Raw genomic sequence first — 27,713 nt, forward strand, 5'->3', positions numbered from 1 at the left:
AAGTCTACCTATTCTATCTCGCAGTGCTGGTGTAACCAGGAAATCTTGGCCACTCTGCCTCAACCCAGGTAACAAGGTCTAAGGCTTGTGTCACCCTCCTAGGGCGGGTCACCCGACACTGATGGGCAAAAGGTGGTATAGCGACAAAGGTCGAAACACGGGCGCAAGTAAAGTTTTATTTTCAAGTCTTCAGTATTCTACTACTACTTCTTCTTCTTCTAAAGTTCCGGCAGAGCACATTACTACTTGGGTTGGGACTCTCGGTACAAACTCCTCTCTACTACTCTTAGCTCTACTACCCTGAAGGTTCTCAGCACAGATTCTGTACCGTCAAGTCTACAGTCTGCTATCAGCTATTGTATAAAGTATTTCTACAAGTAAAGAAGATCTATTTATGATAACTGGATTCAGTGATTATTACTCAGGCACCTACACAGTAGATACCACATCCACATCCCCTTTCTGTGGGTGGCGATACCGATAGTCCGGGTGGGTCGCAACTCCACTCCAGACCGCCGAGATAAGTACCCAAGGGACCCCCTCCTAGCCCGGCAGGTCACCAACCACAGGGGGAAGGGTATAGCCAGCTACTCTAAACTAAAAGCAGGTGTGCCTCCATACCTGTGTGCCTCTTTGGCACTGGCATCACGACAGTACAACATCTGGCTGAGCTATACTTCGACCAACCACCACAGTGGTGGCGTCACACAGTATCATCTGGCAAGTGACCGGTTGAGCCTCACAGGAGTGCACCACACTGAGACCTATAGGATGAAGCTATCTACAGTGCACAACCTGAATCCATTGAGATGCAGGGATACAATAGAACCTTTACAGCTTTGTTTATAAGGGTGTACAGACCCTAGAGGCAGCACAGGTGACAGATCAGAGACCATAACAGAAGACCCCAATCAGGTAGAAGAATTTATTTGGTTTTATTGTTTGTAAAGAATTCGAAGCTTAGTCTCCAGTTCCATCCTGCACAAGGGGAGACGTCTCAGTGCAGCGGGCAGTGCAGGGCTCGATGGAATATTGTGCCCACCAGCAGCTGCCCCTTGTACACAGATGCACAGGACGATCCCTGGATCACCGTCCCATTGTTTGCATAGACTCTGGTGATGACGGGGTTATCTGAGTGGATATTCTGTATACGGATCACCTGACATGGAAAATAATAGAAGAAATGTGAATAAAAAGCAGCATAAAGACAACATACTGCCCGCATTGGGCGCAATAACATAGTGATGGGGTATTATACCTGTATCCTCCTGGCTATACAGTATAGAAGGGCTATCACCTCATCTGTCTCCTGCACCACACATAGGGGGCAGCACACAGCAAGATGCGGGAGGCACTGTGGTCAGATGTGGAGTAGGGATACTCTGTGAGGTGGCTGACTCTGTTTTGGGAGAACCTGTACCTGGCACTGCTATGGGGACACTGGGACTGGATATGTTAATGGGCTCTGCCTATAGGTTTCTGTTGGGGGATACTGTGACTAGCCCTAGGGGGCACTGTAATTGGTCTACCCGCCTCCCAGTGGCGTAGCTACCAGGGTCGCAGCGGTCACCGATGCGACCCGGCCCGCTACGAGGGGGGCCCGCGAGGGCCCCCCCTTGCCACTGCACTGCTCCCCCCTTAAATTACTCTTGTGACCGCAAGCATTGATTTGCTTGCGGTCACAAGAGCATGCTCGTCCGGGCCCCCGGCTGATGCGCGGCTGCCGGGGGAGTCCCATCCTGGGGCCCTGACTGCCTGGGGCCCTGACTTCCAGCACAGGAAGCGCACGTCAGAGACGCTTCCTGTGTCAGAAGTCACAGCCCCGGCGTACAGGGAGGTCACTGATGCGCCGCGCTGCCGGGGATAGGATGGGACACCCCAGGCAGCCGCGTATTAGCCGGGGACAGCGCCTGAAGAAGAAGAGGATCACCGGGGGAGCGGGTTGTCAGGTGAGTTTGTGTGTGTTTTTTTTTTTTAAATACTGCTTAGCATAGAGGAAAGGGGGGGCATCTATAATGGGGGAAGAGAAGGGGGGGGGGGCATCTATAATGGGGGAAAGAGAACAGGGGGGCATCTATAATGGGGGGAGAGGGGGGCATCTATAAGGGGGGAAAGAACAGGGGGGCATCTATAATGGGGGGAGAGGGGGGGGCATCTATAAGGGGGGAAGAGAAGAGGGGGCATCTATAATGGGGGAGAGGGGGGCATCTATGGGGGGGAGAAGAGGGGCCATCTTCAAGGGGGGGAGAGGGGGCCATCTATAAGGGGAGGGGGTATCTATAATGTGGGGGAGAGAGGGGGCATCTATAATGGGGGTAGAGGGGGTCATCTATAAGGGGAGGGGGGCATCTATAATGGGGGGGAGAGGGGGCATCTATAATGGGGGGAGAGGGGGTCATCTATAAGGGGAGGGGGTCATCTATAAGGGGAGGGAGCCATCTATAAGGGAAGGGGGGTGCAACATGCAGTGGGGGCCATCTATATATACTATAAGGGGGTCACATAGAGTCAGGGCTACCCACCAAATGAGGGTGTAAAGGGGCCAATACAGATGTGCAGTGTGTATAGAGATGAGGATGGTGTCAGTGTGAGAAGACTAATATGTCTGTCTGGCAGATTCTGTGGATTCGTGGCTCGGAGAAGTTCTCATAACGGCCCAGGGCAGATGGAGAAGATGAAAAGGAAAGAACTTCGATCAGAGAAGACGTCTCCTGTGAGTCACCTGATATATCTGCGCTGTAATTTATATGGTGTATACAACCTGTGTGGAGCTGCTTCCACCTCTATATGACTGTATGAGGTTATAGTGATCTGTGTACAGTGGATCTTATTCAGTAGCAGAGGTAGTGTTAGTCAGTATGTGGCGGTGTAAGTCGGTATGTGGCGGTGTTAGTCGGTATGTGGCGGTGTTAGTCGGTATGTGGCGGTGTTAGTCGGTATGTGGTGGTAATATTTGTTACTTGTTATCCGGTACTGTGTTTTATTGGTCTCAGTATACTGGTTTTGGTCAGTAACAATGTGGTGGTGATGGTAGTGGTTGTGGTGTGGCGTTAATATTTGCCCTTTGTATACTTATTATTGGCAATATTGGTCTCAGTATACAGTAACAGTATGGCGGTAATATATATGGTGATAATATTTTCACTTCCTATATGCTGGTGTTATTGGTAATATCTGTCTTGGAGTGTGTGTATATATATATATATATATATACACACATACACCTACCAGTAGCATCACTTGGTCGTGAAAGGGGGGGGGGGCCCAAGTTGACCTCTCGAGACATTAGCTATGCCCCTGCCGCCTCCCATAAGATGTGTCAGCAAAGAGTGATCACAGTATCCTCTCCCCTGTGTGTTTTACTCAGGTTTTTTTAGACACCATTGGACTTCCTGTCTGGGTAACCACCATTGGATTCCATGCAGTTACACAATAGTATACAGTATATCATAGCTGCTAGACTGACCTCTGAACCAGGGGGTTTTTCTGGATTATATTCAAAGATTCTTTGCAAGTTTGGATGAGCTCCTGTCCAGATATCCCCAGTGACTGGATCCACAGACAGATTATCCACGGAAGAATTTACATCCACCGTCTTAAAGAAAAATAAAAGATTGTGAAGACTAAAGCTGTGAACTTCTATTACTTACTGTAGAGATCAACATTTACTATGAGAGAGAGAGAGAGAGAGAGAAAGAATAGAGCTAGACATGCAGTGTCCTAGAACCCATGTGCCACTGCCGGTTCTGTGTAAGGTCAGCACTGAAGGTAGATATGTGATTGGGTATCCTGTGGATGGAGTCTTGTATTACCTCATTTTGGTCACTAGATGTCTCCCTGTATTTCCTAAAAGCACAGCTGAAGGTACAAGGGATAATGGTGTACGTGCCTAGACATATGGTTCTCTTCTGTCTGCCACCAGCTGAGATTTTGCCTGCTATCCAATCCCTGCAGAGATCACCTCACAAAAGTTACTTATTGTGTTAAGCCTATCAGAAGCCAGGCTCACTGTCTCCCTGCCCTCCCTCCACCAATAGCTGAGTTCTCAAAAGCCATAAGCAAAGGTTAAGTGGTCCATGTGCTTCAGTTTTTTTTGTCTAGGCAGTCCAGTGGCGGCCCCCTGTATAGTCCCCTATAGTATATGGCACCCTGTGTAGCCTCCATATAGTAGATTGCACTATGTCTAGTCCCGGATAGTAGATGACCCCCTGTGTAGATCCCCTATAGTAGATTGCCCCCTGTGTAGTCTCCATATAATAGATCACACTATGTCTAGTCCCCCTCTGTGTAGTCTCCCTATAGTATATGGCACCCTATGTAGTCCTCTATTGTAGATGACTCCCTGTGTAGCCCCCTATAGTAGATGGTTCCCTGTGTAGGTCCCCCTACAGTAGATGGCCCCTGTGTAGCCCCCCCCTTAGTATATGCCCCCCATGTCATTCCCCCTTAATAAGCTGGCTCCCTGTGCAGCTCCCCTTAATGGCATTGCCCCAATGATGGCAAGAAATGATGGGGAAAAAAACTCATGCTCCCACCATTGCTGCAGCTCTCCCAGCGCGCATTTTCCTCTTCTGTCTTTTGGCACATGCAGAGTATGTTACAGATATTGCCTGCGTGGGAAGTCCCGTCCCCATATCAGCGCTGTGCTGACAGGCAGGTGGCACTTCTGTTGCAGGCAGTGTCTGTAACGCTAGCTGCCTGTGCCTGAAGAGGACAGCGTGCACTGGGAAAGCTGCAGCAACAGGGGAGCGCACGGAAGATGAAATGTTTTTGTTTTGCTTTTTTCCCCTTTGTTTCATGTGAGTGGATTGGACGGCCGCCCAAACCACCCACCATATAACACACCGTCTTATATAGATAGATAGATAGATAGATAGATAGATAGATAGATAGATGATAGAAACTAAATTTTTACCTTTACTCGGGTGAGAGACCAATCTTCATTCTTTTTAAAGACATAAATTTTATCACCTGGGAAATCTGCAGCATAGATGTATCTACAAAACACAGTAGAACAGTAATACCTATGCTGGGGGCCCCCCCCCCCCCCCCCATGCTCACTAGGGGACTGCCAGCTACAGCACACTGTCAGCACCAGTGGTAGGGATTTGGTGCTGACGGATTCTGGAGCGGTCCCTATTTTTTAAATTGTCTTCTTTTATGAGCTGATGACTTTGTGGAGCTCAAACGTATTCAAGTGATTCTGAGATTATGAGTTTTCTTGTGACAACTTCTTGTTAGTAGTAAATTATGGTGATACATTAAAGGGGTTATCCGGATAGGGAAAACTTTATATAGATTGTTGCAGGTGTATATAAAATAATAAAGAGCCTATGCTTACCTCTCCACACTCCCCTGATGTCCTCCTACAGGTCTCCAGGTCCTCCACTGAACAATCCCGCCTCCATTTCTGAGACTCATCTTGGGGGGTGACAGCCTGCTCAGCCAATCACTGACTGAGACTGGACAACACAGCTGGCAGTGATTGGCTGAGCAGGCTGTCACCACCGAGATGAGTCTGTCTCAGAAGCAGAGGCGGGATTGTTCAGTGGGGGACCTAGAGACCCATAGGAGTACATCGGGGGGTGGAGTGCAGAGAGGTAAGAAACTATATATACTTGCAATGATAGATAAATTATATATACACTTTAATTCTTTCTTTGTGAAAAACTCTAAAATGTCATACATTATTTTTTTTTTAAATTGCATTATTCTAGGTTTGAAAGTCTCTGCTTGTATCAAAGAGAGTCACGCAACACAGATGACATAATAATGACTTTTTCATTTTAGAATGTTATACGGCTTAGAAGTTTAGCAGCAAATGTTTCAATTTGTACACTAATAGGAGTGATGACCACATACACTAATAGGGGCGACAATCAGGTACAGTAACAGGAGCATAGAGTAGGTACAGCAACAGGAGACATAAACCACTATCCAGTACAGTAACAGGGGGGGGGGGGGGGGCTATAGGCAGAATAATGGGGGATAATATAAAATATCAGGTACAGAAAAATGGGACAGGGACAACTATTAGGTACAACAACTGGGGGACAAAGGAGACTATTAGGTACAGGGACATGGATAATTATCAGGTACAGTAGAGTTGACTATAGGTACAGTAATGGGGATAATGGAAACTATAGGGTACAGCAACAGGGGACAGGGATGACTATCAGGTACAATAATGAGGGATAGGGAAGACATTCATGTACAGTGACAGGGGTGGCTATCAGGCACAATAACGGGGTATGGGGAAATTATCAGGTAACAAGGTATGGGGAGATTGTCAGGTACTGCAACAGGGGACAAATGAGACTATTAGGTACATCTGGTCAGTGACGAGAAGACATGGCAGTAGACCACTTACTGTTTGTCATTGGAAATAGTAATTCCATTGGCACTCTGAAATCCTTTGGCCACTTGTCGGACATCACCAGGGCTGTAATACAAAATACCTGTCCACATTTTTCCCTGAATTATTTGTATCATTTTCTTCAGCGTAGGGGACAAGAGAAGTTCGATGGTGGCGTAGAAGCTCTCAGGCCCAACGGCAACTATATCTTCAACGCTAAGGAAAGATAAAAGCACAGACAAAAGTTGACTAGGATTAGAATGAAGGATCTGCATTTATCAGAAACAGCCCCACTCTTGTTGATAGGCCGTGTCTGGTATTACAGCTCACTCTCCTTTATCATAAATGTTAGTTGCAATACCAGACGCCCACTGTCGACAATAATAGCTCTGTTTCTAGCAAATTCTTTTTGTTTTTAAACGGACAACCCTTTTATCAGCCATATTATTGAAACGCACATGTCTCCAATCCACCAGATCATAAAATGCTACTGCTGGCTCCCGAATAACAATGCTAAAGCTGTTTTATAAGGACCCAGTATAATCCCAGCTTTATAAATGGTGGTTTTGAGGCACACAAGATTTGCATTATATTCTTGTCTGGGGTCTGCATTAATTGAGGGGGTCTGGTCTTAGATCTGTGTTTATTTACGGATCTTGTCTAGCGTGTGTGCTAATTTATGGGGTCTGGTAAGGCCCTGTGTTTATTTAGGGAGTCTGGGGTCTGTATTAGTTTAGAGGTTCTGGTCTGGGGTCTGCATTTATTGAGGGGATCTGGTCTTAGATCTGTGTTTATTTAGGGGTCTTGTCTAGGGTCTGTGCTGATTTAGGGGGTCTGGAAGGGCCCTGTGTTTATTTAGGGAGTCTGGGGTCTGTATTTATTAAGTAATCTGGTCTATATTAGTTTAAAGGTTCTGGTTTGGGGTCTGCATTAATTTAAGATGTCTGGGCTGGGGGTCTATATTTATTTAGGGGTCTGGTCTGGAGTTCATATTAGTTTAGGGGGTCTGGTCTGGGGTCTGTCCTTATTAGGAGTATGGTCTGGGGTTTATTTTTATGTAGGGGGTCTGGTGTGGGGTCTAATAATATAAGGGGTCGGGTTTTTGGTTTGTATTTGTTTATGGTCTGGTCTAGAATTTGCAATTATTTAGTGAATCTGGTCTAAAACAGATCAGGAGATATGGCCTTGGGTCTGTATTAATTTAGAGGGTCTGGGGTCTGAATTTGTTTTTGGTGTCTGGACTAGAATCAAGTCACTTGATAGGTCTGTGCTGGGGCCTGTATTTATTTTGGGGTGTGATAAAGGGGTCATATACAATACCCGTGGTACAAATGGCCTAGGATGGGGCTGTGTCCTATACATCAGGGTTATTGTGCTGCAACTTTTCTTTTGTCTCCCCTCCTCCTTCAATATTCCTCCACATTGGATGGAAAAAACATGAAAAGATGGAAAGAATCTCAACATAGAATGGATTCTGCATTTTTGATCTGCACCGAAGGGTCTTCTGTACATTTCCTCTGTCTCCTTTAAGAGGAGGAAATAATATTCTACGAGGAGGGAAGATTTTCTGTACCTGGTGAGAAGTTCGTGTGTGACCGACTTCAGATGGACAAGTAACTTTTCTCCCTTTACAAATCTGAATATCTCAACAATGTATTGTTCCTCTAGATGATTCACCACAAAGAGATAGACCGTACCATCTGCAAAGAGGGGGACAAAGAACTTACAGACCCACATAAGTGCACATCTACATTGATGGAAACCATGATGGAAACCCAATGGATACTATTATAGTCTACGGGATCTGTTGGGCACTGTGGGTGTTTGTCTTGTGTTGCACTTGGCACCGCTCCATTCAGTGCAGTAAGGGTATGTGCACACCGAGGAAAACATGTGGAGGACTTGCAACAGATTCTGCCGCTCGTCCCCGCTTCACTCTCTGCCTGTGCCATAGACTCCATTCTATGGTCAGGCAAATGTAACCATGGAGACACATAGGTCTGCATTGTAGCTATATACACAAAAAGTAGACAGTGGTATAATGATCTCGGCCTTGTGTTTGGGACATCAACGTTTATTATGAGTGACCTTTACCATGTGCTGTGCTGGAGAACCTGGTGCAATACCTTTCTACAGGAGCTTCAGGATGCGTCTCCTCTTCTCCTCCTATCCCCAGGTATATATGTGATACTATGTGTAATGTCGGATATATCAGGCCTCGTCCTATAATGTCTCTTTGAATGCATTTTAGCCACAATAAGTGCAAATATAACACATGTAATGTATGTCCTATTATTATCAATGGGAACATGTAGTGTAGATGACAGAGCACACTGGGGCACCTGGTATACGGGGCAGATATATCACATATGCTGGAATAGGGGACGTGTCATGTACCTGCAGGAAACACTGTAAATCCAGGATGGGAATTTGCTTCATTGATTGGTTTCCCACTGAGGACCTTGTAAGGTGGCGGCCATGGAAGTGAGTGACCGTCCCTATAGACATGAGAGTGTTGGTGGATCCTGTAACTCTCATATCTCAGGAGCTACAACCAGACTGGCCCCTATTCTCTTCCCATTTGCCCCAGTTCTGATCCCCCATGTTGTTTCTAAGGAACCAATAATGAACGTCTCACCTTTCTCATCGATGTACGTGCTCAGCCCATGGGGGTTAAAGGTTGACGTGTTAAACCCTTCACTGAAGCTCAGAGGGGAGGGAATGAGGCCGCCATCTTCCAGGTCTAACAGGAGGATTCTTGCAGGTTCAGATGCATCGCTCTTTATTCCAGGATACTTCAAACCCTTAAATATGGAAGAAATAAGTAGAAATACATTACATATAGATCCACTTCACACAAAATGGTGACATTGTGTTGTGTTTTTCTGGCAACCCTTTTTTAGCTGAAGTTGTTATTATACTGCTCTTAGCTGAGAAGTGATACAATTATATCCAGTGTAGACAATGCTCTGCGAGTTCTACAGCCTGGACTACAGACTGATACATTGTACATAGCTAGTCCTGCTCTCAGCTGTATCCAGTGTAGACAATGCTCTGTGAGCTCCAAACTGATACATTTTACATAGCTAGCCCTGCTCCCAGCTGTATCCAGTGTAGACAATGCTCTGTGAGCTCTAGACTGATACATTGTACATAGCTAGCCCTGCTCTCAGCTGTATCCAGTGTAGACAATGCTCTGTGAGCTCCAAACTGATACATTGTACATAGCTAGCCCTGCTCCCAGCTGTATCCAGTGTAGACAATGCTCTGTGAGCTCTACAGCCTGGACTCCAGACCAGGGCCGGCCTTAGGGGTGTGTGACCAGTGCCACTGCACAGGGCGCCTAACTCCAGTAAACAAAGGGGGGCGCTGGGGCCGGCTGCTGTGCTGACCCTGTTAACAAGAAGCATGAGGAAAAGGTAGATCCATGAAGGCAAAGCTGGTCTGCCTCCATAGATCTGGCTTTGATAGCAGGGCAGTATAAGCTGTTGGGCTGTCAGGGCGCTGCTGCCTTTCACAGTTCATTAATATTCATTAAAAGATGGGGTCCTTTGCAGGGCAGCTCTTTGCCTGAACTAAAATCCGGGGGCCTGTCCCTCCTCTGCAGTCTCTGTGCACAGGTCGTTATTACCGCACAGGCTGGGAACAAACAGGCTTAGGGCCCTTTTACACAGAAAGATTATCTGACAGATTATCTGCCAAAAATTTGAAGCCAAAACCAGGAACAGACAATAAACAGAGATCAGGTCATAAAGGAAAGCCTGAGATTTCTCCTCTTCTCAAATCCAGTCCTGGCTTTGGCTTCACATTTTTGGCAGATAATCTGTCAGATAATCTTTCTGTGTAAAAGGGCCCTTAGCTGTATTCCTGTTAGCTGGTGCTCCCTCCACACAGAACAGGCAGGTAGATTGAGAGCATCAGCAGGGCCACCTCCTCTCTCCTGATCCCCCTTCCCCTGCAGTGACCCCTCCGGTATACAGCTCTGCAGTCGGTGAGGGGGGGGGGGGGGGGCTGCACGGTCCAGGCTGGAAGAAGAGGAGATGTGAAGATCCCCTGGAGTTCCCTGTTCTGGATAAAAAGTCAGCCTGTGAGTGTGCATATCTGTGTAATGTCTGTGTGTTGGTGCATGTGTGTCATCATGTGTCTGAGTGTTAGTACGATAGATGTGTGTATACTTATATGTAATCTGCATATGTTATATCTGTGTAATTTTTGTGTGTTTGCATACTTCTGCATTGATGTTATATGTTTGTGCACCCATCTATTGTGTATTTATGTAATGTGTCTAGTATGTTAGTATGATTGGCTGTATATACTGTATGTAAAGTCTATTGTGTGTGCATATTTGTGTGTCTCTAATATGCCTTTGTGTGGGTGTATACAATGGTGGAATATTTGTGCAGTTTCAGTGTCAGCCCAGGCTTTGGGGGGTTGTCTGACACCTTGTTCTAGCTCACTTTGGGACTTCAGAGCTACATGCCCCAGATCCAAGCCTCCCCATGCACATACGTACTCACTTGGCCCAGCGCAGTCCTCTGGCGTTTTTTCTCCTAGCTCCCTGGCGTGACAGCACTTCTGTGCTGGGGAGCTGGGAGAATGAAGGAACGTCGGGGGACTGTGCGAGGCCAAGTGAGTATGTGTATTGGGAGGGGGGGCCTACAAGATTTATAGGACCCCATCATTTTTATTATTTATGGGGCCCCCATGAATCCTAGCTACTTTCCTGGCTCTCTGATTAGCCTCTGGGGACCGGAGCTCAGGGAAAAAAAAGTATCTGCTGGGGAGTGAGTATTTTTTTTTCTCTTTCTATTTCTCTTTTTATGGGGGACACTGCATGGGTGGGTGGGATTCACTATATGGGGATGCTGCACAAGGGGGGGCTATATTACAGAGAGTTTACAGAGTAGTCTATACTGTATAGGAGAACTAGAACAAGGAGCCTAAACTATTTCTCTGGCAGATTCTGGAGAGAGACTTTATAGCGAGGAGAAAAATTTAAGATGGCCTGGGCTGGATGGAGAGGAAAACGAAAAGGGAAGACGTCAGAGTCACTGGATGCAACTGCACTCTGTTATAGGGTCTGTAGAGGTAGAGATAGTGGTCATGGTGTGGCGGCATTATGTAGTGGTATCATTGGTAATGTTCAGCTGTAGTATGGAGGCAATACGTATTCACTGTGTAGTGGTAATAGTTTTGGCAACTATATTATAACTATGTATTTATTGGGATTGGGGGTACTTGAGGGGGGGGGAGGGGGGCGCTGAAAGCAAATTTCGCACAGGGCGCCATCTACCCTAAGGCCGGCCCTGCTCCAGACTGATACATTGTACATAGCTAGTCCTGCTCTCAGCTGTATCCAGTGTAGACAATGCTCTGTGAGCTCCAGACTGATACATTGTACATAGCTAGTCCTGCTCTCAGCTGTATCCAGTGTAGACAATGCTCTGTGAGCTCCAGACTGATACATTGTACATAGCTAGTCCTGCTCTCAGCTGAGAAGTGATACAATTGTATCCATTTTCAGCATCATTTTCCTTTGACTCATTTCAGATTACAGATTCAGTGGTTATGGGTGAAATATATGTGTGTAATCTGTATAGCTCTTCCTATAAGTTCCTATAAGTCTGACCCTGCTGGAACATATACTAAAGTCTATATTATATATGTATATCCCGCATCCTCTGAATTGCCATTTAACGGAACTTTTAAAGCTCCACCACTGATCCACCCAGAAATGCCTCCAAGATTCCCAGAAATGCCTATTTTCAGGCATATTTGGGTGATTCTTGCCTTCCATGAGGTCTGGATGGTTTGGGGAGTAATGAATATGTCCCAGACATAATTTGTGGGAATCCACTTCATATGAACGCTTATCACACAATGTATCCTCATCTGATAACAGGAGTGATCACTGGAAAACCTCTAGTTGCTTTTTTACCCTCTAAAATGTGTCTAAATCTTCAGCCACTAGGGGTCTTACTCCCACTGTGCATTCACCTTACTGCCTAACAGGCTTATTCTGTAATAACAGAGACACCAAGATAGAACACAGGAAGTGGGGGTGGGGCTTAGCTAGTGATATGTGCAGGGAAAGAGCTCCACTCTCTGCCTGAAAGGTAAATCAAGGCTTTCCTGGTATATATGTTACACTGTCTGCTCACTCAGCACATTGCCAGTCTGTAATGAGCATTATATAATTAATTAATATTTTTGCCACAATGCATGCTGAAAAGCAAGAGGCAGTACTATGCTAAGAAACCACCACGAGTACTAGGAGTCGCAGTTACTGCAGTTAGGTAGAGTAGTGAGTGTTATAGGTTGTGCAGGATTGAAGACACGCACCAGTTCTTTAACAGTTAAAGCTTACAGTAGATAGGTGACTTGCTATCCAAGATCTGTAGTGTGCTTGAATAGGTTTTGTAGAGTAGGTGGCAGCTAAAAGCTGATATATATATATATATATATATATATATATATATATATATATTATTTTTTTTTTACTTGACTTTAGCTTGCTGTAGGATGGTTACTTGAGGGAAGGGGCTTATCCAGCCCTGAAGGCTCTCAACAAGAGGGACCAATTTGAGGATGGCAGTAGAAATTTACCTGCTTCCACAGGGAAGAACGTCCGCCTGGGATATCTTGTGGGCACTGAGTGACACACAATCAGGGATGCAGGCCATAAATCTGGGGGAGCTAGTTTTCCGGTTGACCCTCTAGAAACACTAGCAGAGTCTTGGCTTGAATATTGCACTTAGCTAACTGCTGGTCTTTAGACAATCCTCCTCTTTACTCCTCTGATAGACCTTCTGTGTGGACAATTTGTCCCTATGTCTTTTACTCCCCTATAAGTATTTTAGCCAGACATGGAACTCTTTTATAATCACTAGATAACTCACACACTGGATACCTGACTAGTCTACACTTTCTCCTCAGATTAGGCAGAACTAACTGAAACCGAAAATACTTCTTCTCTTACATCTGCAGGAAGTTGTAGGTTTGGGAAAAACCCACCCTGTGCCTTGATCTGAGGCCTCTGATAGGCTGTGTGTGAGGGGAGGGTGCTGTGTGAGGTACCCTCGACAAGGATTGGATCTTGGATAGCTTACAAATAAGCCTTGTGATAGGCCAAAACACATAATCAATGCAAAACAGTTAACCCATTACATAGCTTTGACTTTCAGGTGTACCTGATTAGTCTACTGTAGAACAGTGACACCAAGTGGCAGGAGTTGCCTACTACAGCCCTAAGTCTCAGAGCTTATACATATACAGGATACCGACCTATATCTGGTAGAAACAGACAGTGGACCCCGCTATCCAGAAATAGCAAATACTCACTGTAATTATAAAGGCCAAACCATTAGGAAGAACATCGATATCCTCAGAACCGGCCTCTGAGAAGGAGAAGAATAAAACATGAGGATTAAAGAGAGACTATACTTCAGAGCTGCAATCACTGTTCTGAAGGCTGTAATCTCCCAGCATTCTTTGCTTGTATAAAGCCTGAGCTGGTGATTTGTGTCTCGTATAGTGTAATCCCATGTAGGAAAAACTACCTGCATTACGGGAGCTCGGGTAAAGTGTTCGGGATCGTGTTCTCCCTGTGGTCTAGAGAGTTGGAATCCTCAGTGATTTACATTGGGGCAGAGTTACTAAAACTAATTCCTGGCCAGTAAACTAAGGACCCTATTCCACATCATTCCTTCTTTTGCTGAGATCAGATGGAGTAAACAATCATAGTATCAACTATTGTTCTGTGTAATACGGTGAACAATTTCAGGTTAACGATAAACAATCTTGTTTTTCGTAAATCGTTTAAAATAGCCTTGTCTAATAGGGCAATCTCAGAGAGCAAGCGAGTGCCGACCTGTCAGGCCAGAGGTCTCCTCGGGTCAGCGCTCGCTTGCTCCTGTTACATGCACCGACAGCGAGCAGGTAAGTGTGGGGGGGGGGGGGGCTTTTGGGGAAGGGAGCTGCGGTGTGGGCTCCCCAGACGATTTTTAGATTATACCATGCATGTGCGCCAAAGTTCTATAATACTTTTCGGCGTGAAAGTTCACACTTTTATATAAACCACACCCCCTTGCCAAGCATGACCCAAAATACCTGTAACACACAACAAACACATAAATGTTATTCCCATGTAACAACGTACCTATCCCTTTCACAAGTTGACAGCCCGGGAGGTCTACAGGCTCCATCAAGGGTCTATCACTGCAAAAAAAAATCATGAATGGAGCAGAAGGACTGATGGTAAAGTTATAACTTCTAGCACTCAATGCCAGTCTGCTGCATCAAAAGCCAATGGAATGGTGACCTGTATTATAAAGGTTTTTCTTCTAGTCTTGTTGATATATGGAAGATCTATTGATTTCTAAGAGCAATGACCACTGATTCGTCCATCACTGAGGGTCTCCACACAAGTCCCACATTGCCCCCATAATAATATTAAGGGCTCCCAGTGTAATCTACAGTGTTCCCAGTGCCCCCCAGAGCCAGTCTGCTGCCGCTAAAGCTCACAGTGTTATCTCGTGTTTAAGGAGCGACGGCTTCACAAGGAAGAACATATATCAGCTTCTCATCAAGATGTAAGAATTAGGGAGGACACATGGGACATATAATATCTGTATATAATGAGGTTAACGGGTAATAGCCAACAATATAACAATTCTCTTGCACTTCATCCCCTTCCAGTCCTGTGCTCCATAGGTGCCTGTTGCTGTAAACTGGACTGTCCCACAGAGCTGAGGTTTGTTACAATGTATCCGTACAGGTCAGAGCTGTAATATAAAAGGACAGCCCAGAGCTGAGGTTTAAAGGAAGTCTCCACCTTTAGACACTGTATCATTTTTAGCTCCAATACTTTGCACTGGTCATTTTTATAGTTTTTGCAGTTTCTGATACAGAGCAGAAAACATAGCTCACTATATACATACAGTTCTGTCTAGAGCCACCACTAGGGGGAGCTGAGGAGCTTACAGTATACTATTTTATCACTCACTACAATGTGTAGACAGTATGCAGTAAGCTTCTTAGCTCCCCCTAGTGGCTTGTGCATGCAGAAATAATTTTATCTTGTACCTCCACATATATGTAGGGAATATGGATCTCTGTGTCAGAACATATACCTACTAATACCATAGTATTTCAGACCTATAAATGGACATTCACCCTTCTACAATGGATCCTATTCCTTCTAGTGACATCTCTCAGCATTACAGTTACTATGAAGCTCCACAGATATGGGACAGTTCAGAATCCTACAGTATATAAAGTCCTGTCATGTACGAGAGGCAGCTGATAAGTTTTTGGCTTTGTGTTTTTTTTTTGTTTCTATGGTAATGAATGTTACATCACATGAAAGCCTTATGTGTCTAATATATGTTTTCCAAATTTTGTGTTTGTAGCTTATGGCAACAGTGATCTAGGCGGGCAGAAAAACAAAATGGCGGAGTTCCACCATCAATGCAAGGTATTACATTGAACTTTTGGACCAATTGAAGGCAGCTCTGAAGACCAAAAGGCGCGGCAATCTGTCCAAAGGAACCTTGTTACTGCACGACAACGTCTCCGCTCACACTGCAGGCTGCGGTGCTTGATTCCATCTGTGTAGCTAAGTACAAATTTATCCACTGTTATGGGGTTATTTTCCTGTTTTTTGTCACCATATCGAGTACCAGCTAATTATCTTTATCATTACACATTTCCATCCCAAAAGGTCCATAAGTATTTTTTGTGATGAGAGAACATCCCTCACAGCAGGAATTTGTTTAAGCACATCCTGTGGAGTGCTACTTGTGTTCCCTGATGAATCCGTCCATAATTGGGACGGTTGAAACGCGTCGATCTGGGTGCTGTGCACATGCAACTATATCCTTTGCTGTTTGTTTTTATAGGTGTTATTGGGTTTACACTGTTTTTTTCACTCTTTTCTGTCTTCTGTGTTCCTTGTTTCCTTCTGGGCACGTGCAATAAGGAAGGGACTGTCATCGTGGTTGGGGCCACCCTATTAAGGAGGTGGGTTCCCCAAAAGGCAGGGCAAGAAGTTATTAGGGCTAAGAGTAGGGTGCACTACCACTCTTTTCCTTTTCTTTCCCGTACTCTTAGTATATATACTTTGATACCTGGCCTACAGTCTCAAATTATCTATTATCGTCCCTTTGGGGACTAGGGATTTTCTCCCTGATGTGCATATTTGTCCTTTAGGTTACTTCACTGTATATAGAGCACGTTAGTGGATGTTTTTTGGTTATCTATGTGGACCTGTCTTGTATATTTTTTAATGCATAATTAAAAGTTAAGTATTAGTCAGTCCTAAGTGGTCTATGTATGCCGGTGATTACTTTAGTTCTTTTCTTACCACTGGACCCCATTTGATGACGGTGTGACGGCACCCATATTTCCGTTACTTGGAGTTTTCGTACTTACGTTGTTTTACACTGATTATACAGTGTGTTGTATTTACATTGGGCATGGCAAGTTATCTGTCCAGTTGTCTTAATACAGACACATGGACGGAGGAGGCACGTGAAGTTTTTTCAGATAAAAATATTAATCTGGTTAACCAGGCGACACCGACCCTACATAGTGTGTTCAAAGATCTGGAAAAGAATTATAAGGATAACATCAAGTCGTGGTGGGAGGTGAAATCACTTGAAAGCTATATCTCGCACAATATAGTCCCTAAGGGCCTTAGGATTGGCATTATCCCAGCTGAGAGATCACAGACCCCTGAGTTTATGCGCAAATGGGAACAGGAGGCTACTATCAGTTCACTTAGATTTATGAATCTCCTATTGGATCAGGAGAAAAAAATCCTTAGCAATACTACCACTAAACTACAGGAAACGATTAATCTAGCTACTAGCCTTAGAGACACCCAGGACTTCTCCAAGAAGGAGACTGAATTACAAAATAAGATTGAGAAATTCAAATACACATTGAAGGAAAGAAAGCATCGGCATTTTATTAAAGATATCACTGAATTTAAAGAAAATAGGGCCTATACCCATCTCCTACAATCCAAACCAAAAAGGGGGACTGACACCGATTACACCTCTTCGGATACAGACACCTCAGACTCCGAATCGAGGAGAGAAAATCGAGGGAATAAGAAGCATACACATTACAATAGAAGCAGAGGGTCTGGAACATGGAGGGGAAATACATATCGAGGAAGGGGGTACAACACACGATCCTTTGCCAGTGTTTCCTCCTCTGCTTCTACTGTGCCTTTTTTGGACAGGGGCCCACTCCCACCCACACAGGGGTAAATCATGTAGGGACTCTAACTGACAACCAAATCATCAACTTATCACATCATAACCTGTCTGGAGCAGAGACCTCCCTGTTACTGAGGGGACTGTCCTTTATCCCGACCAACAAGAGGGATACATTTGGCTGGATAAAGGATCTTCACCTATTTAGCAGGTCACTCAGGTGGAAAAAATTCTTCCTCATGAGAAACCAACGGATCCATCAGGATCCGACACTAGACATGGTGGATTTAGCTAGTATTGATGCGCTGTCCTCCCTTCTCTGTGAGCAAGATAGGGCCCCGGGGACGGGTCCCTTTACTGATCTCAGACCTAGGAGCACTAGAATGCCACCAATGGGAGACCATGATGCTATTGACGCATTTTTACAGGTCGTTATCCAGGCCATTGAACAACTGGACACAAGTCCCCCTAACATCAGACATAATTTGTCCCCGGAGGAGATAAAGGCCCTGGTCTCATTGGAGAGAGATAGGTCCCTGGTCATCAAGCCCTCGGACAAAGGGGGCAATTTGGTGATCATGGACCATACTGATTATGCCATGATGTGCCAACAGGTCCTTAAGGATAGGTCTAATTACACACTATTACGATCTGACCCTACCCCACTATTCCAAAAGGAACTTAAAAATATACTGGATCAAGCGAAGAATGATAAACTTATCGATCAGAATGAGTTTAATTTTATGTACCCGGCCTCCCCACAGGTGGCAACCTTTTATGGACTCCCCAAGGTCCATAAGGGATTGACACCTTTAAAGTGCCGCCCCATCGTTTCGGGTGTAGACAATCTAACCCAGAATGTGGGGATTTATCTGGATAAAATTCTTAGACCTTTTGTTCTCTCTTTGCCCTCCTACTTGCGCGATACCACCGACCTGCTGCTACGCACTCAAGATGTTTTCCTAGAAAAAAATCACTTGCTCTGCTCTATAGATGTGGAGGCCCTTTATAGTTCTATCCACCATGAACTAGGACTTAAAGCGGTGGGTCATTTTTTAGGCAGCAGAAGTACCCATGATAGACCGCATAATGCATTTATTTTACAACTTTTGGAATTTGTTCTAACCAAGAACTATTTCCTTTTTGCTTCCCATATCTTCCACCAGCTCAGGGGCACGGCAATGGGCGCCCCGGTGGCGCCTACATATGCCAATTTGTTCCTGGGCTGGTGGGAGGAAACTATGGTCTTTGGCGATCATTTGTCGGAATACCAGCAGCATATCCAATTATGGGCCAGGTATATTGATGATGTGGCGGTAATCTGGTCGGGTACGCGCAGTGAGTTCGTGGATTTCATGCAGTACCTCAATACCAATAACATCGGGATGAGGTTTACTTACGAAATCCAGGAACAAGAATTGTGTTTCCTGGATGTTACCCTGAATAAAGGGAATGATGGTAGGCTAAATACGGCCATTTATCGAAAACCTACAGCGGGTAACTGTCTGTTACGTTGGGACAGTTACCACCCATTACCACTCCGCCGAGGTATCCCGAAGGGGCAATACCTCAGGGCTCGGCGCAATTGCTCCTCCCCAAATGCGTTCAAACAAGAAGCGGAAACGCTGTATAAGCGATTCCGCGACCGAGGATACCCTGACCATGTACTTAAAACCGCCTATAGAGAAGCTAAACAACGAGACAGACGGACTTTATTGGTACCCAGGGATATACCTATAGATGGACTGTCTAAGACGAGAATCATAGGGACCTATGACTCGTCAGCGACCCAGATTAGGGACATACTCAATCGCTTTTGGCCAATCCTTAAATCTGACCCTGTGGTCTCCCAGTTAGTGGATGACAAACCGTCTATTACCTATAGGCGGGGTAGAAACTTAGGCGATCGCCTTGTGCACAGTCACTATTCCCCTCCATCTACGCATATGTGGCTGAGACAGGCCCGAAAAGAGGGCACATATAAGTGTGGGGCCTGTAAGGCCTGCAAGTACATACTACCAGCACGTTCCTTCTGTGGGGCAGACGATAAGTACTATACCAACCGGGAATTTGCTAACTGTAGGACCTCAGGGGTCGTGTACTTGGCTAGCTGTCCGTGCCCCCTTCGTTATGTCGGCAAAACGAAGCGGGAATTACGCAGACGTATATTAGAACACGTAGGTGACATCTCACACAGTCGAGATAAACCTCTCGCCAAACACATGCGATCGGCCCATCAGGATGATCCATGGAAGGTTCAGTTTCAGGTGATTGAGGTGTTACGACCCTCACCTAGGGGGGGTGACCTGGATAAACGCCTCCTCCAAAAAGAGGCCCAGTGGATTTACAGACTGGGGACTGTGAGTCCAAGGGGCCTCAATGAAGCACTTGTGTTTTCATCTTTTATTGGTTAAAAATGCCCGTATCACCGTTTACTCTTGGTGACACCCTCAGGTTATTACCTATAATTGTGGATATTTAATGATACCGTGAGCTTATTATTAACATCTTGCACAATTGTAACCCTACTTAGCGATTTCGCTATCCTTTATATTATCCTGTCTTGGTAGGGGTAGCCTGTAAATAACTTCTTGCTACTGTAATTATACCTGATTATCTTGCTGCCCATACTACTATCATGTTTCTGTGGGAGTAGCGTGTGTTTGTTTATTGTTTATTATTTATTTATTATTTTTTATTTATTTTTATTTTTATTTATTTTTCTTTATTTATGAATTATTGTGATTGATTTTTCGGCATCTCTGAATTATTATTTATTCCAGCAACAGCTTCAGGTTATTAATTATCTGTATCTTTATGCATTGCCTTCGTATATTATTAGGTGCAATCACTCATCAATCATATTTGTTATGGCTTCCCTGTCCAGATAGCTGCTTGGGGTGTTGGTGTCATGTCCTTATTATTAATAAAGATTCGGGTGGAACGCATTTTGCGCTCCACTCAGTGCTCTTCCATCTGGTGCATGACGTACTTCCGCCTTATGGAACGCATTTGCGTTCCAATTACCGGAAGTGGCCGCGGAACATGTTTGTATGAGCTACCATTGGTATTTTCTGGTGTCCTTGTTGCCTGTGTCACCTGTATTGCTGGGTTAGCGTTGTTTGTGTGTTTGGTGTGGCTACAGTAGTGATCCGAGATGTATCTAGCCAGCAATGTAGCCTGGTCACGTGACCGCATCCGGGTCACGTGAACGCATGAACACATCAGCCACAACCCGGAAGTACTATACGAGCCGGTATATAAGCCTGGCCTGCATTCCATTCAGTGTCACCCTCTCATCGTGGGGTGAACATGGACCTTCGCAGGCTGCGGTGCTTGATTCCATCTGTGTAGCTAAGTACAAATTTATCCACTGTTATGGGGTTATTTTCCTGTTTTTTGTCACCATATCGAGTACCAGCTAATTATCTTTATCATTACACATTTCCATCCCAAAAGGTCCATAAGTATTTTTTGCGATGAGAGAACATCCCTCACAGCAGGAATTTGTTTAAGCACATCCTGTGGAGTGCTACTTGTGTTCCCTGATGAATCCGTCCATAATTGGGACGGTTGAAACGCGTCGGAACGAGCACAGCGTATGAACGCATGTGCTGTATAGAAACGAGCACAGCCTATGATCTGGGTGCTGTGCACATGCAACTATATCCTTTGCTGTTTGTTTTTATAGGTGTTATTGGGTTTACACTGTTTTTTTCACTCTTTTCTGTCTTCTGTGTTCCTTGTTTCCTTCTGGGCACGTGCAATAAGGAAGGGACTGTCATCGTGGTTGGGGCCACCCTATTAAGGAGGTGGGTTCCCCAAAAGGCAGGGCAAGAAGTTATTAGGGCTAAGAGTAGGGTGCACTACCACTCTTTTCCTTTTCTTTCCCGTACTCTTAGTATATATACTTTGATACCTGGCCTACAGTCTCAAATTATCTATTATCGTCCCTTTGGGGACTAGGGATTTTCTCCCTGATGTGCATATTTGTCCTTTAGGTTACTTCACTGTATATAGAGCACGTTAGTGGATGTTTTTTGGTTATCTATGTGGACCTGTCTTGTATATTTTTTAATGCATAATTAAAAGTTAAGTATTAGTCAGTCCTAAGTGGTCTATGTATGCCGGTGATTACTTTAGTTCTTTTCTTACCACTGGACCCCATTTGATGACGGTGTGACGGCACCCATATTTCCGTTACTTGGAGTTTTCGTACTTACGTTGTTTTACACTGATTATACAGTGTGTTGTATTTACATTGGGCATGGCAAGTTATCTGTCCAGTTGTCTTAATACAGACACATGGACGGAGGAGGCACGTGAAGTTTTTTCAGATAAAAATATTAATCTGGTTAACCAGGCGACACCGACCCTACATAGTGTGTTCAAAGATCTGGAAAAGAATTATAAGGATAACATCAAGTCGTGGTGGGAGGTGAAATCACTTGAAAGCTATATCTCGCACAATATAGTCCCTAAGGGCCTTAGGATTGGCATTATCCCAGCTGAGAGATCACAGACCCCTGAGTTTATGCGCAAATGGGAACAGGAGGCTACTATCAGTTCACTTAGATTTATGAATCTCCTATTGGATCAGGAGAAAAAAATCCTTAGCAATACTACCACTAAACTACAGGAAACGATTAATCTAGCTACTAGCCTTAGAGACACCCAGGACTTCTCCAAGAAGGAGACTGAATTACAAAATAAGATTGAGAAATTCAAATACACATTGAAGGAAAGAAAGCATCGGCATTTTATTAAAGATATCACTGAATTTAAAGAAAATAGGGCCTATACCCATCTCCTACAATCCAAACCAAAAAGGGGGACTGACACCGATTACACCTCTTCGGATACAGACACCTCAGACTCCGAATCGAGGAGAGAAAATCGAGGGAATAAGAAGCATACACATTACAATAGAAGCAGAGGGTCTGGAACATGGAGGGGAAATACATATCGAGGAAGGGGGTACAACACACGATCCTTTGCCAGTGTTTCCTCCTCTGCTTCTACTGTGCCTTTTTTGGACAGGGGCCCACTCCCACCCACACAGGGGTAAATCATGTAGGGACTCTAACTGACAACCAAATCATCAACTTATCACATCATAACCTGTCTGGAGCAGAGACCTCCCTGTTACTGAGGGGACTGTCCTTTATCCCGACCAACAAGAGGGATACATTTGGCTGGATAAAGGATCTTCACCTATTTAGCAGGTCACTCAGGTGGAAAAAATTCTTCCTCATGAGAAACCAACGGATCCATCAGGATCCGACACTAGACATGGTGGATTTAGCTAGTATTGATGCGCTGTCCTCCCTTCTCTGTGAGCAAGATAGGGCCCCGGGGACGGGTCCCTTTACTGATCTCAGACCTAGGAGCACTAGAATGCCACCAATGGGAGACCATGATGCTATTGACGCATTTTTACAGGTCGTTATCCAGGCCATTGAACAACTGGACACAAGTCCCCCTAACATCAGACATAATTTGTCCCCGGAGGAGATAAAGGCCCTGGTCTCATTGGAGAGAGATAGGTCCCTGGTCATCAAGCCCTCGGACAAAGGGGGCAATTTGGTGATCATGGACCATACTGATTATGTCATGATGTGCCAACAGGTCCTTAAGGATAGGTCTAATTACACACTATTACGATCTGACCCTACCCCACTATTCCAAAAGGAACTTAAAAATATACTGGATCAAGCGAAGAATGATAAACTTATCGATCAGAATGAGTTTAATTTTATGTACCCGGCCTCCCCACAGGTGGCAACCTTTTATGGACTCCCCAAGGTCCATAAGGGATTGACACCTTTAAAGTGCCGCCCCATCGTTTCGGGTGTAGACAATCTAACCCAGAATGTGGGGATTTATCTGGATAAAATTCTTAGACCTTTTGTTCTCTCTTTGCCCTCCTACTTGCGCGATACCACCGACCTGCTGCTACGCACTCAAGATGTTTTCCTAGAAAAAAATCACTTGCTCTGCTCTATAGATGTGGAGGCCCTTTATAGTTCTATCCACCATGAACTAGGACTTAAAGCGGTGGGTCATTTTTTAGGCAGCAGAAGTACCCATGATAGACCGCATAATGCATTTATTTTACAACTTTTGGAATTTGTTCTAACCAAGAACTATTTCCTTTTTGCTTCCCATATCTTCCACCAGCTCAGGGGCACGGCAATGGGCGCCCCGGTGGCGCCTACATATGCCAATTTGTTCCTGGGCTGGTGGGAGGAAACTATGGTCTTTGGCGATCATTTGTCGGAATACCAGCAGCATATCCAATTATGGGCCAGGTATATTGATGATGTGGCGGTAATCTGGTCGGGTACGCGCAGTGAGTTCGTGGATTTCATGCAGTACCTCAATACCAATAACATCGGGATGAGGTTTACTTACGAAATCCAGGAACAAGAATTGTGTTTCCTGGATGTTACCCTGAATAAAGGGAATGATGGTAGGCTAAATACGGCCATTTATCGAAAACCTACAGCGGGTAACTGTCTGTTACGTTGGGACAGTTACCACCCATTACCACTCCGCCGAGGTATCCCGAAGGGGCAATACCTCAGGGCTCGGCGCAATTGCTCCTCCCCAAATGCGTTCAAACAAGAAGCGGAAACGCTGTATAAGCGATTCCGCGACCGAGGATACCCTGACCATGTACTTAAAACCGCCTATAGAGAAGCTAAACAACGAGACAGACGGACTTTATTGGTACCCAGGGATATACCTATAGATGGACTGTCTAAGACGAGAATCATAGGGACCTATGACTCATCAGCGACCCAGATTAGGGACATACTCAATCGCTTTTGGCCAATCCTTAAATCTGACCCTGTGGTCTCCCAGTTAGTGGATGACAAACCGTCTATTACCTATAGGCGGGGTAGAAACTTAGGCGATCGCCTTGTGCACAGTCACTATTCCCCTCCATCTACGCATATGTGGCTGAGACAGGCCCGAAAAGAGGGCACATATAAGTGTGGGGCCTGTAAGGCCTGCAAGTACATACTACCAGCACGTTCCTTCTGTGGGGCAGACGATAAGTACTATACCAACCGGGAATTTGCTAACTGTAGGACCTCAGGGGTCGTGTACTTGGCTAGCTGTCCGTGCCCCCTTCGTTATGTCGGCAAAACGAAGCGGGAATTACGCAGACGTATATTAGAACACGTAGGTGACATCTCACACAGTCGAGATAAACCTCTCGCCAAACACATGCGATCGGCCCATCAGGATGATCCATGGAAGGTTCAGTTTCAGGTGATTGAGGTGTTACGACCCTCACCTAGGGGGGGTGACCTGGATAAACGCCTCCTCCAAAAAGAAGCCCAGTGGATTTACAGACTGGGGACTGTGAGTCCAAGGGGCCTCAATGAAGCACTTGTGTTTTCATCTTTTATTGGTTAAAAATGCCCGTATCACCGTTTACTCTTGGTGACACCCTCAGGTTATTACCTATAATTGTGGATATTTAATGATACCGTGAGCTTATTATTAACATCTTGCACAATTGTAACCCTACTTAGCGATTTCGCTATCCTTTATATTATCCTGTCTTGGTAGGGGTAGCCTGTAAATAACTTCTTGCTACTGTAATTATACCTGATTATCTTGCTGCCCATACTACTATCATGTTTCTGTGGGAGTAGCGTGTGTTTGTTTATTGTTTATTATTTATTTATTATTTTTTATTTATTTTTATTTTTATTTTTATTTATTTTTCTTTATTTATGAATTATTGTGATTGATTTTTCGGCATCTCTGAATTATTATTTATTCCAGCAACAGCTTCAGGTTATTAATTATCTGTATCTTTATGCATTGCCTTCGTATATTATTAGGTGCAATCACTCATCAATCATATTTGTTATGGCTTCCCTGTCCAGATAGCTGCTTGGGGTGTTGGTGTCATGTCCTTATTATTAATAAAGATTCGGGTGGAACGCATTTTGCGCTCCACTCAGTGCTCTTCCATCTGGTGCATGACGTACTTCCGCCTTATGGAACGCATTTGCGTTCCAATTACCGGAAGTGGCCGCGGAACATGTTTGTATGAGCTACCATTGGTATTTTCTGGTGTCCTTGTTGCCTGTGTCACCTGTATTGCTGGGTTAGCGTTGTTTGTGTGTTTGGTGTGGCTACAGTAGTGATCCGAGATGTATCTAGCCAGCAATGTAGCCTGGTCACGTGACCGCATCCGGGTCACGTGAACGCATGAACACATCAGCCACAACCCGGAAGTACTATACGAGCCGGTATATAAGCCTGGCCTGCATTCCATTCAGTGTCACCCTCTCATCGTGGGGTGAACATGGACCTTCGCAAGGCTGCGGTGCTTGATTCCATCTGTGTAGCTAAGTACAAATTTATCCACTGTTATGGGGTTATTTTCCTGTTTTTTGTCACCATATCGAGTACCAGCTAATTATCTTTATCATTACACATTTCCATCCCAAAAGGTCCATAAGTATTTTTTGTGATGAGAGAACATCCCTCACAGCAGGAATTTGTTTAAGCACATCCTGTGGAGTGCTACTTGTGTTCCCTGATGAATCCGTCCATAATTGGGACGGTTGAAACGCGTCGGAACGAGCACAGCGTATGAACGCATGTGCTGTATAGAAACGAGCACAGCCTATGATCTGGGTGCTGTGCACATGCAACTATATCCTTTGCTGTTTGTTTTTATAGGTGTTATTGGGTTTACACTGTTTTTTTCACTCTTTTCTGTCTTCTGTGTTCCTTGTTTCCTTCTGGGCACGTGCAATAAGGAAGGGACTGTCATCGTGGTTGGGGCCACCCTATTAAGGAGGTGGGTTCCCCAAAAGGCAGGGCAAGAAGTTATTAGGGCTAAGAGTAGGGTGCACTACCACTCTTTTCCTTTTCTTTCCCGTACTCTTAGTATATATACTTTGATACCTGGCCTACAGTCTCAAATTATCTATTATCGTCCCTTTGGGGACTAGGGATTTTCTCCCTGATGTGCATATTTGTCCTTTAGGTTACTTCACTGTATATAGAGCACGTTAGTGGATGTTTTTTGGTTATCTATGTGGACCTGTCTTGTATATTTTTTAATGCATAATTAAAAGTTAAGTATTAGTCAGTCCTAAGTGGTCTATGTATGCCGGTGATTACACTGCACAAGCGACCACGGCAAAACTGGTGGAGCTAGGCGTCCCGCTGGTTGACCACCATCCTTATTCACCAGATCTAGCTCCCCCTTACTATCATCTGTTTCCAAACCTGAAGAAACACCTTAAGGGAACCAAATTTACCCCATTCCTGATGCCATGGCTGCTGTGGGTTACTGGTTTGGGGCACAACCGAAATATCAGGGGAGAGTATGTGGAATAAATGTAAAATTCCATCTTCCTATCTTGTTTCTTTCTGGGTAAAGACAAAGACTTATCAGCAGCCCCTCATAAGATGTGATTCAGATAATAGTGACTGACGGTTCTCTGTGCTGGAATCCAGGACACCAGTATATATATATATATATATATACTGTATATATATATATATATATATATATATATATATATATATAAAATAATCCTGTAAACCTGTAAAGTCAATGTAAATGAAGGACAGAGAAATTAAGACACTTACGAGAAGCCCAGGATCGTTCCTACAATGGATATAACTTGCAGAACCCCCATGTCCGCAGTGCTGTCCCTGTCCTGTTATTTGGCTGGCCTTTATAACAAATGGGAGAGGGGGTGGGTCTGTGAGCGCAGCAGCCGAGGCAATGAACGCTGGAGATTGTGTACTTCTGAACATACACTGACTGTTCCTATTTATTTTTTAGAGGTGTCTGTATCCTCTGTTATCACACTAAAGGGGGGAGGGGGGCAGGTTCCTGCTATAGCCGTAATACACCCCCAACCCCCAGACCTGCTTATTATATTAAAAGACAGGCGGATTACTCTATTGAGATGGGGGGGAGAGGGGCCCAATCAAAAGTTTGCTATGGGGTCCAGCCCTTTCTAGTTACTGGATGCCACCCTACAACTACTGATACATGAATACCAGCACAGATGATTCCACCCAACAACTACTAATACAGTGGTGCCTTGGATTACGAGCATATTTCCTTCCGGGACCGTTCTTGT

General features: G+C 44.8%; 1 protein-coding gene across 1 annotated transcript; it reads right to left on the reverse strand.

Annotated features, from left to right (window-relative positions):
* Window positions 1-911: 911 nt before the first annotated feature.
* Window positions 912-27,321, reverse strand: LOC138783986 (serum paraoxonase/arylesterase 2-like). The gene is made up of 9 exons (XM_069959380.1): window positions 27,211-27,321; window positions 14,514-14,572; window positions 13,697-13,752; window positions 8,994-9,159; window positions 7,929-8,055; window positions 6,371-6,571; window positions 4,916-4,997; window positions 3,467-3,595; window positions 912-1,159 (listed from the first exon to the last, which is right to left on the reverse strand). Exons 1-9 carry the CDS (start codon window positions 27,258-27,260, stop codon window positions 998-1,000), a joined length of 1,032 nt encoding a protein of 343 aa, XP_069815481.1. The 5' UTR covers window positions 27,261-27,321; the 3' UTR covers window positions 912-997.
* Window positions 27,322-27,713: the final 392 nt, after the last annotated feature.

The sequence above is a fragment of the Dendropsophus ebraccatus genome, chromosome 2, assembly GCF_027789765.1.
Source record: "Dendropsophus ebraccatus isolate aDenEbr1 chromosome 2, aDenEbr1.pat, whole genome shotgun sequence".
In the NCBI taxonomy this organism is placed as follows: Eukaryota; Metazoa; Chordata; class Amphibia; order Anura; family Hylidae; genus Dendropsophus; species Dendropsophus ebraccatus.

Excerpts from the sequence above, each read along its gene's own strand:
- LOC138783986 (XM_069959380.1), bottom strand. The coding sequence starts at position 27,260 with ATGGGGGTTCTGCAAGTTATATCCATTGTAGGAACGATCCTGGGCTTC. Across the intron at positions 14,573-27,210 it reads GGAACGATCCTGGGCTTCTC|TGATAGACCCTTGATGGAGC; the intron begins GTAAGTGTCTTA and ends TTTTTTTTGCAG. Across the intron at positions 3,596-4,915 it reads GGTCTCTCACCCGAGTAAAG|ACGGTGGATGTAAATTCTTC; the intron begins GTAAAAATTTAG and ends TTTTTCTTTAAG.